The following is a 10,348-nucleotide window of genomic DNA, read 5'->3' as shown; positions in this document are numbered from 1 at the left end:
ATGTTCAAAATCCCTAGCCCTGAGAGAGATGCAAATCAAGACAACTAGGAGATATCATCTCACCCCAGTAAGAATAGCAAAATTTAACAGAACAGCTAGCAACAAATGCTGGCGAGGTTGTGGAGAGACTGGAACCCTTATTCACTGTTGGTGGGAGTGTAAAATGGTGCAACCGCTGTGGAAGGCGGTATGGCGCTTTCTCAAAAAGTTGCAAATAGAGATACCATTTGACGCAGCAAGTCCACTACTGGGAATATACCCTAAAGAGACCATAAATGACATCCAAGCAGATATATGCACCCCCATGTTTACTGCAGCTTTGTTCGTAATAGCAAGGAGTTGGAAACAACCTAAGTGCCCATCAACGAATGGATAGAGAAGTTGTGGTATATTCACACAATGGAATACTACGCTCCTTTGAAAAACAAGGAACTCATGCAATATTATTCAAAATGGGTGACCCTGGAGGACATTATGCTGAGTGAAATATCTCAGTCACAAAGGGACAAATATTATATGGTGCCACTGTTGTAGAATGAGGCTGACATTGGCGTGGGGGTAAGGCCGAGAAAAACTGGATAAATTAGGTTTACTGCATTGGAGCCGATGAGGGAGAGAATAGTTTAAAATTAATATATTTTAGGGCATTATGATTATCATAAGAGTCCGGAATGAGGGTTGCAGAGTGGAATATACTTGGGGTCGGAGTGGGGATGTGCGGGGTGGGCGGGGGCGATTGTGTACCAATGAAGGAGTTTTTCTTTTGCTTTTCAAGGAGAGGAGCAAACTGGGGGTTGGGTGTGGGGGTGAGTGGGTGGGGAGAAAAGTGCAACAGTGAATGAATTCCAAAATCTCTGTAGATGTTCATGGAAATGAAAAATAACTAAATTAATTTATAAGAAAAAAAGTACATGAGTCAAAAATTAAAAAATAATAATATTCCAAGTAGAGGTTCTAACAGTAGCACAAATCAAGTTACAGAGGGAAGGTAGTTCTTAAAATAAAAGGTTTATTGACTAGCACTTTGTCTACTATAGTATAAAGGTTAGGAACCACAACATGTAGAGGCTCCTGGACCAAATTCCATCTACCACTGGGTTGTTTTACAGCTCAGAAGTCTGCATGCAAGGCGGAGGTGAAGTAAGGAACTCATTTACTGCCTGTGAAAACCTGCTGGAGGGTCAGCTATGGTTCTGGTCCTAACTCAAGGTCACATAACAAAAACTTTGAGGTTCTGGTTCAAGAGCACTTAACAGTTGTTAGCCTCTCTCTGGTATTGTCTATGTTACAGTACTGTTATCTTGATATCAATATTTTGTGGTGCTACTAAGATTGATCAAGTATTCTGGGATTCCCATTCTTCTCAGAGTTAGCCACATTTTGTTGTGGTTTAGAGACAAATACCTTTGCATAGTCAATGAAACACAGATAGACATTTCTCTGGTACTCCCTGCTTTTGGCCAAGATCCATATAATATTAGCTATAATACCCTTATTACCATGACCTTTTCTAAACCCAGCCTTCCCTTCTGACAGTTCTATGTTGATGTTCTGTTCCAGTAGTTTTTGGATAATTTTCAGCAGAATCTTGTTTCTTGTTGTTATTATGTACCGTAGAGTTGCCTGAGACTCACAGTGAACTTACGTACAATAGCCCTAGACCCTGTTCTATCCTGTGCCAATCTTATTGTCTCTGACACACCTACCCCCATTACCCCAGTCATTGAATCAGCCCATCTCATCAAGGGTCTTCCTTTCCTGCACTGTCCCTCCACCCTCCTAAGCATGACGTCCCTCTCCAAGGACTGGTCCCTCCTTACAAAATGTCCATAGTATGTCAGACAAAACTTCAAAGTTCTTGCATCCAAGGAGCAGCTTGGCTTCACCCTCTCTGGGACAAACCTGTTCATTCTCATAGCAATCCATGGTCTATTCCATACTCTTCTCCAGCACCAGAGCTCAAAGGCATCAGTTCTCCTTCTATCATCCCTAGGCATTTTCCAGCTCTCTGATGCATAGCAAGTGATTGCAAAGACCATGGCCTGTACCAAGTGCACCTTAATTTCCAGACTGACACACCGTTGCTCTTCAGTACTTTAGAGAGGTCTCTAACCTCAGACTTTCCCATTGCAATTCATCTTTTAATTTCCTGGCTGCTGGTGCCAAGAGTGTTGATTGTGGAGTCAAGCAGACTAAAAGTGAACAATCTCATTCTCTTCACCTTCCATTATGGCGCTTCCAATCAGCCCAGTAGTGAGAATCTTTGTTTTCTTGATGTTGAGCCTCAATCCATACTGAAGCCTGCAGTCCCTGATCTTCCTTAGCAAGCGCTTCAGGTCCTCCTCAGTTACAGCAAGCAGAGTTGTGTCATCGGCATAACACAGATTGTTGATGAGTCTTCCTCCAATCCTGATGCCACATTTCTCCTCATAGAGCTCAGCCTCCTAGAAAATCTGTTTTGCATCTAGTTTGAAAAGGTATGGAAACAGGACATACCCCTGGGGTACAGCCTTCCCAGTTTTGAACCATGTAGTGTTCCCTTGCTCTGTTCTGATGACTGCCTCTTGGTCCAAGTATAGGTTTCTCATTAGAAGGATCAAGTGTTCTGGGATTCCCATTCTTCTCAGAGTCAGCCACAGTTTGTTATGGTCCACACAGTCAAATACCTTTGCATAATCAATGAAGCACAGATAGACATTCCTCTGGTACTCCCTGCTTTCAGCCAAGATCCATCTAACATTAGCTACAATATCCCTAGTACCATGACCCCTTCTAAACCCAGCCTGGACTTCTGGCATTTCTCTGCTGATGTGCTGTTCCAGTCATTTTTGGATAATCTTCAGCAGAATCTTTCTTGCATGTGAAATAAATGATGTTGTTCTATAGTTTCCACACTCTGTTGGGTCACCTTTCTTTGGAATGGGAACAAATATAGATCTCTTCCAGTCAGTTGGCCAAGTTCTCCAGATTTCTAGACACAACTTGGTGAGCACATCTATGGCAGCATCAGTTAGTAGAAATATGTCAATTGGTATATCATCAATTCCTGTGGCCTTATTTTTGTCAATGTCTGAACTCCTTCCTTCATCACCACAGGCTCTTGCTCATATATTGTTTGATGAAATTCTTCTGTGTTTGCCAATTCCTTTTGCTATAATGACTCTGTATATTCTTTCCATCTTCTTTTAATACTTCCAGGATCATTTATATTTTCAAGAAAGTGTAATTGAATAAGAATTATTATTTTACTGTTCACTAAAGAGATTAAGTTACACAAAATCTCTGTCAAAATTTGGGGAATTGTTGATAAAAATCTGCAATTCCAGCAGCTGGCAAACACAAACGTGTAATGTGATATCATTTGCATATAAACCTTATGTAACATTTTGGGCTACTTCCTTAGGAAAAAGCTATAAAAATTTTAAAAATAGTACAAAGAAAAAAAAAGTACAAAGATTATAACACTTTTATGGCATCTGGGAATACATTTTAAATTGCTTTTCAAAAGGTTGCTGTCACACAACTATTTGCAATGGCTTGCATCACACATTGCATCAAACTCTTCTTTTTGCCATCAACATAAAAATCTCCTGTGAGTGATCATTTTAATTTTTTTTCTGTAGAATTTGAAAGTTTTTTTCTTTCTGATTGAACAGCAAGACATCTTTAGGCACAGATGGCCACCTGAGTTGTGGGCTGCCTTTTATGGACTACAACTCCCAAGATGCTGTGCGGGAGCGGTGACAGGAAGTGGCAGAACCATCTCCCGCCTCCACGCTGAGGCGGAGAGGTTCTATCCGGGGCCTTGGCGCTTCTCTTTCCTTTCGCGCCGGTTGCCGCTGCGGAGTGCCGCGGGTCCATGTGCGCAGTGAGCGGCACTGTTCCTGGCCCACTAGCACCCAAGCTCCCAGTTTGCCCGTGTCGGCGCAGCGATGGATCCCAACACCATTATCGAGGCCCTTCGGGGCACCATGGACCCTGCCCTGCGTGAGGCCGCGGAGCGACAGCTTAATGAAGTAAGGACGCCCGCCTGACGGCGGCAGCAGGCGGGCGGAGTGTGTGGCAGGCCGAGCCCACGGGTTCTGGCTAGAGTGGCGGGCGCGTCGCTGGCGGGGTCCAACTGGAGGGGTGGGACGGGGACCCGACGGTGAATGCCTCTGCCGGGGCAAGTCTCTGTTGCGGGCGCGGCGGCCCTGACAACCTTTGCATTGGAGACTGACTTGGGCCTCTGACTGTGCCCGAGGCATCAGGAGCCGGCTGTAGCGAGGCAGGCGTGACTGCTGGACACATGGCCGGCTCGGGTGCCCGGCGCTCTCTTGACTCTTGCCTAGCTCGTCCCTTGCGCTTGGGAGGGGGAGAAACTCGTTGGGAGCTTTTCAGACGTTTCCGGGTGTAAACGGCATCTAATCGTGCTAGGTCTAGACGGGCTCCTGGAAATGCAGATCTCCCCTGGGGGCTGCGGCCGGCAGCCTTGTCACTTCGCTGGGTGAAGCCTTGTCACTTCACAGTGTCAGTGGCACCACTTCCTTCTCTCCAGCTGAAATGCCAGAAAGGCAAGCCCGCGCCTTTTTGCCAGCGTAGGGGTAGTGCGGGACACCAGAGGGATTTTAATCTTCTGTCTGCTCTAATAATTCCTCACTAAGGAGACGGGCATGGAGCAGTAAAGATCAGGTGAAGTGCACTTATCTTGTTATAGACAGCCTAATGATTTGCTGAGTGACCTTGGGCAAGTTGGTTGACCCCTTGACCCGAAGTTTTCCCCATTCATAAAATTGGGTCACAGGGTTGCTGGGATGGTATGGGAGATAATACAAATCTGGATGCCTTGGTGGGTGTCAGAATCATAGAGCGTTTATTTCTTTTTTCCTCCAACATGTTGGGAGGACTGCCCCTTAGAAATTCTATTCGATTGTCTTTAGTTTCGTTCTTTGTCTATTCCTGCAGCTTGATAAATAACAATTTTAAAGCTTCTAAAAGTGCAACTAAAATTAATCTGCCAGGTCTTTTGGTATGTTACAGAATCTGCCAGCTTTAGTAGAGATTGAATGTACAATTTAAAAATAAAAGGAAATGCCACTTTCAAATGGAAATTAAATTGTTTCTTTCTTAGTAGGTACAGAAATTTTAAACATTTTTTTTTTGGCGTGAACGCAATATCCCTAATTGAACATCTTCTACAGTGATACACAGTAAATACTTTTATTAAGACCACCCACAGAACATTGACAAATTAAAGATAAAATGAAAAGCTACTTCAAAATAAAAAGGTATCTTTTATAAATGGGATCATACCATACCAAGAATGAAGATTACTTGCTTAGATTCTTAGACTCACCTTGGGAGTTTAGATTTCTTTAGGATATAAAATGTTGAATTAAAATGTGGCCTTACCTTGAACCATTGTTAAAACTTTCCAGGGATGATTCTTTCCTTTTTGTGTTTTGATTCATTGTGTGATGATCACAGGTTAAGATGCACATTATTCTGCTTATTAGGTATTAATGTAGTTAGTAAATTTAGCTGTTTAGTCCTAACAGTTTTTTACCAGACTTTTTTATATGATACGGTTCTGACTAAATATAACTATATAATCATTTCTTTAAAAAAACTTTTTTTAAACAAAAAGTTGATTCATTTCCTGCTTATTTGAACATAATTTATTCTTAAACAAGGATTGAGTGTACAGTTATATACACTAACGTCTTATAATAGATATCTAGGATAAGTATTTCACAAGCTTGTTTTTGGAGCATTTTTTACTTAACCATTTAAACCATTATCATTTTGGAGTATCTGCAACAGTAACTCTTCCATATAATTTCCATCAAAATTTGGTATGTGATTGCTAGCTATTTACATTTTACAGATTATTTTACTTAAACAACAGACCTTTATTATTAATTGGAATATTTATTCTCTGCCAGGATTTTTACACTGCTTCCTCCTCACCCATGCTCCCTTCATTGAATATTTTTTGCCTTGACTTTCTTGAACCACGGTAGAACTTTGATTTCAGAAACAGATCACTTTATCAGTTAAAAAAAACTCCAAACTTGGGTGTAGTTAGAAAGGAGAAGTAGTATCTTTTCTGGCGGACTCTGACATTGGGGAAGATTGTATGAACTTCATAAGCTAATTAATAACTTTGCATATATTTGCTGAATCTGATAATTTTAGTGAGATTTAGAATTATTCAGTAATGTCTCATTCCATGGAAGCAAATATTTTTGTTCTTTTAAAAGTAAAATCATTGATATTTGAATCAATCTCTAGCTAAGTAATCACTAACTCTGTAAAAAATATTGTTTAAGATTATATATGGTTAAGAACAGCTGAAAATGGTGCTCCTGTTTGTCACTGTTTTCCTGGCTTGTTCTCTCCTCCTTCACATTCCTATTCAGATGCAACCTTATCACTGACCGCCTCCTGACTGCCTTAGTCTCTGTCCTCCCTAATTTCATATTTTCCTTGTTCTCCTCACTATACTTTTTACATTGATTTGGTAAGGCCACTAATTATTATTATTTTTTTTTTTTTTTGCTACTGCTGTTTTTAATTGTTACACTTTACCTACTAACCTACTAGGGTTTCCTGTTGTATTAGATAACAGGATAGATTTTTTTTAAACTGTTTTACCACCCTCTCCTCAAAGATGTTTGAGTCTTTACTTTTAAGGATGCATATAAATAAAATTAGTAACATACTGTTATAGTATTACTGGCCAATAAGGATTTTGGTTTTGGTCGCCATTTTCAAGATACATCTAATAACAGTTGACATAAAGTACAGCTGCTAAGCAGAGGTTGGCAATTCTGACCCACTCAGCCAGGAACTTTCCTTAGTTTTGAGAAAGACCTAATGATCTGCCTCCGTAAATATTATATACAAAGAAGCCCTGTGAGGAAGCTCTGTTCCATCACAATGGGGTCCTCATGAGTCAGAATCAAGTTGAGGACATCCAACATGTCACAGCAACACTGTTTACTATTTAGTTGTAGTTTGTTAAGAAATTCTTCTCTGCAATTTGTTTTTTTAAAATTTTTGAACTCAGTGTCTTATTCCTAATTCTTGGTATTTTCATGTGACACGTTTTGCCATAAGATTGGAAAGAAAATTGGGAAAGTACAAGTAGTCTTGAAAATAAAATTGAAAGCCCCTAAAACAGTAGATCCCCCCTAAATAGTTCTGTGCTGGTTCTTGGGATCTAGTCAAGTTCTTTAAGTGTCAATTTCTTTATGTATAAAAGAAAAATACTAATAGCATTGATATGAATTGAGTTATGTGGCATGAGATGATGCATGTAAAAAATTTAGCAATGTGTTTGGCATCTAATATGTCTTCTCCAGATTGTTTGAATTATGATGTGTGCCAGCTGTTTAACATAATTTAGGATGTTAAACAGTTTGTTTCCTACTTCAGACGCACAGTTTAGTGGTGGTATCTCAGTGGAGACTGATCAGCTCTCATGGAGAAAGTTCCAATTATTTAGACACTGAAGTCACTAGATGATAACATTAATGTGACATGAAAATTGGCACAATTATAAGAACAATGACATATAACAAACAGTATTTTTTGAATAAAAAGATTAAGAACTTGAATAATAGAGGTGCTAAGAATATTCTTTGAATATCTAAAAATTTAATATTACAGCAATCTGTTTCTTCTTATTTAAATGCTGTATATATTTTGGAGATTATTTGATTTGTGCCTGTCTGGAAGTATAATGATCAGTGACATTTGGTGTTCATTTGTTCATTATATGTCTCATGTTCCAGCAATTAGTTTGGTTAAAAAGACTCTTCTTGTATATGCACACATACAGAGAGACACTTAGATATATTTGACTTTTCAAGTTCGTAAGATAAAACATCTTTGAAGATTTTGGATAGATTTATAATAGTTGACAAACTTTTGTGGTTTTTACCTATTTTGGTGTCTAGGGTTCTTCATTAGAAACTTTTCCTATTTACAAACTTTTTCTCAGGCCTTACTGCTCTTCTTATCTGATAGCTAAATTGTTCCTAACCTTAAATCTCATGAAGACTACCTAAATGACATTTCTAAGAAGGCCATGTCCCGACTCCCCTCTCCCCCTTCTAGCTTACATTGCCTTTTCTTTACTCTTCTGTAGGATGGGTGAACTCATAATTCAGTCTTTTTTAACACCCAATTCTGTGTCCTTTCTGTTTTAACTACATTATTGCCATCCTTTCTAGTCTAAAAGTTATATAATTTCTATTGAATTTGTTTATCTCCAGAGGACTCAAATCCAGTGCCATTGGAGCTGATTACAACTCAGAGCCAAAGTAGAATTGCCCTATAGCGTTTTCCAAGTATAATCTCAATGGAAGTGAACTGCTAATTTTTCCATTTGTAGTGAAATACCTTAACTGTTGCACCGTCAGCATCTTTCCTGTTTCTCTCCAGTGGAAAGATCTTTAGATTGAGGTCTCCCTCCACTTCCCCCCCCTTAAAAAAATTAGTGCGGAAACAATACAGACTAAAAGGTGGGCACTCAGCAAATAGTTGTTTCTTATTTTAAAAAGATTGGGGTGAAAGAACCTAAAATATTTGGGTGCTTGTATGGCAATATCCTTGATGCTAAAGATTTAGCTTTGTATACGGGATAAAGTCCTGGCTTTCATACATCTTGTCTTTAAATGGAAATTTAAAGTACAGTGTCAGGAAAAAAATATTTGAACTATTTATTCAGAATGTTGGCTCCCACTTTGGTTCCTTTGACAGCAAACATGTGTTCACCTGGCACTGAGTTAAATGGTTAGATGCAAAGAAATACATGGTTACTGACTTTCTGGAGCTACATAGTAAACCATTTTGCTGACTCTCATAGTACATGTTCTGAGGGTTAGAATACAGCTATATATGTATATGTAAGGAAACTCCTAAATGTAATTGTGGTTTTCAGGCAGATTAAAATCTCAACATCAGTATTCCCTTTTCTTTTTTAAAATTTATTATTTTAATGTATAGTGCATTGAAACAGATGAGGGAGAGAACAGCTTAAAAGCAATATATCATAGGGTATTATGGTTATCACAAGATTCCAGAATGAAGGTTGCATAGTGGAGTGTACTGGGGCTGGGGAGGGGGAATTGTATACAAATGAAGGAATTTTTCTTTTACTTTTCAAAGAGAAGAGCTAACTCTGGGATTGTAATGCAGCTTCTTTGCCATTAGGCCACCAGAGCTCTCTAGTATTCTCTCTTCTTGAGTTCCTGGGTTGGTTAACCCTTTACTGTTAGTTTAAAAAAAAGGGGGGGGATTTCTAGTGTACACAAAGGCGAAGAAGACATAAGGGTGCCATGAATGGCCATTAACTGGATTTTTACTACATTTGCAACTAAGGAAAATGTTCTAAAAGGAGTTAGGAGGCTTACTTAGGAGCTATTTAAACTTTTAGTTCCTAAATTTAATGTGCTATAGAATAATTGCAAAGATAGAAATGCTGCTTTTTCACATGTTTTATGTGAAAATAAGTGGATTTAGTTTTGATAGAGTTCTTAGTATTTTTTCCTTTATCTTTGAAACTAACCAAGACAGATTTTTCACAAATATTTTCTAGTAAGCACTACTGTAAATGATCTACTTGATAATAAATGGTTTGTTTGATTTAATTTTATTAATAATCATAGGTCTAGAATAGTACAAAAGGACAGTGTATTTGTAAGACAATATGGCATGGCTAGGAATTTGCACAAAATATTTAGATAAAAGCAGTAATTCTCTTTTTCAGATATAATGAGTTACTACATAATTTTGTTTTGGTTAGTAATGTATTAAAAGTGAATTAGGTTTAACTTTTTAGTCTCTTGTTAAAGTCTATAATTGGAAAGCATTAAATTATTTTGATTGATAAAAAGCAGGAAATCACAGTAAAGCATTTCAAAATAGTTTATTATGACAACTTACTATCCCTTATATTTCCTATATATAAAATAGGTATATTTTACAGGTTTTTTTGTAGGGGATGGTGAACTCTGATAGTATAGTTTGCAGGGAGTTGATCTGCTAACCCAAAGGTGACACTTCTCTGGTAGTTTAAATTCAGCAGCATCTCCAAGGAGAAAAGTGGGCAGTCTGTTCTCTTGCAATTTGTAACCTCCTGAAATCCCTCTGGAGGGCCCACTAGGAGTCAGTTCCAATTCAGTGGCAATGAGAGAAAGCATTATTAGAAAAAAGATGAGAGAGTTGCTATTTCCAAATGGAAGATTTTAAGTAAATTGAATGCTTTATTTTAATAATTTTAATGAGCATTTACAGAGATTTTGGATTTCCATTCATTCATTCATTGCTGTACTCCCCCCCCCTCCCAACCCTTCCCCCT

At 38.6% G+C, this 10,348-nt stretch overlaps 1 protein-coding gene across 1 annotated transcript in view; it reads left to right on the top strand.

The window, feature by feature from the left end:
* Nucleotides 1–3,932: 3,932 nt before the first annotated feature.
* Nucleotides 3,933–10,348, top strand: part of IPO7 (importin 7) — a 51,320-nt gene continuing 44,904 nt past the window's right edge. The window contains exon 1 of the mRNA XM_006885595.1: nucleotides 3,933–4,016. Within this exon, the coding sequence (XP_006885657.1) occupies nucleotides 3,933–4,016 (84 nt within the window). The remainder of the gene's footprint in view (nucleotides 4,017–10,348) is intronic.

Source organism: Elephantulus edwardii, unplaced genomic scaffold (genome assembly GCF_000299155.1).
Source record: "Elephantulus edwardii isolate Elephantulus edwardi_28Jun2011 unplaced genomic scaffold, EleEdw1.0 scaffold00044, whole genome shotgun sequence".
Classification (NCBI taxonomy): domain Eukaryota; kingdom Metazoa; phylum Chordata; class Mammalia; order Macroscelidea; family Macroscelididae; genus Elephantulus; species Elephantulus edwardii.
Note: the sequence above shows the minus strand (reverse complement) of the source record. Positions and strands in the feature narration are given on the sequence as shown.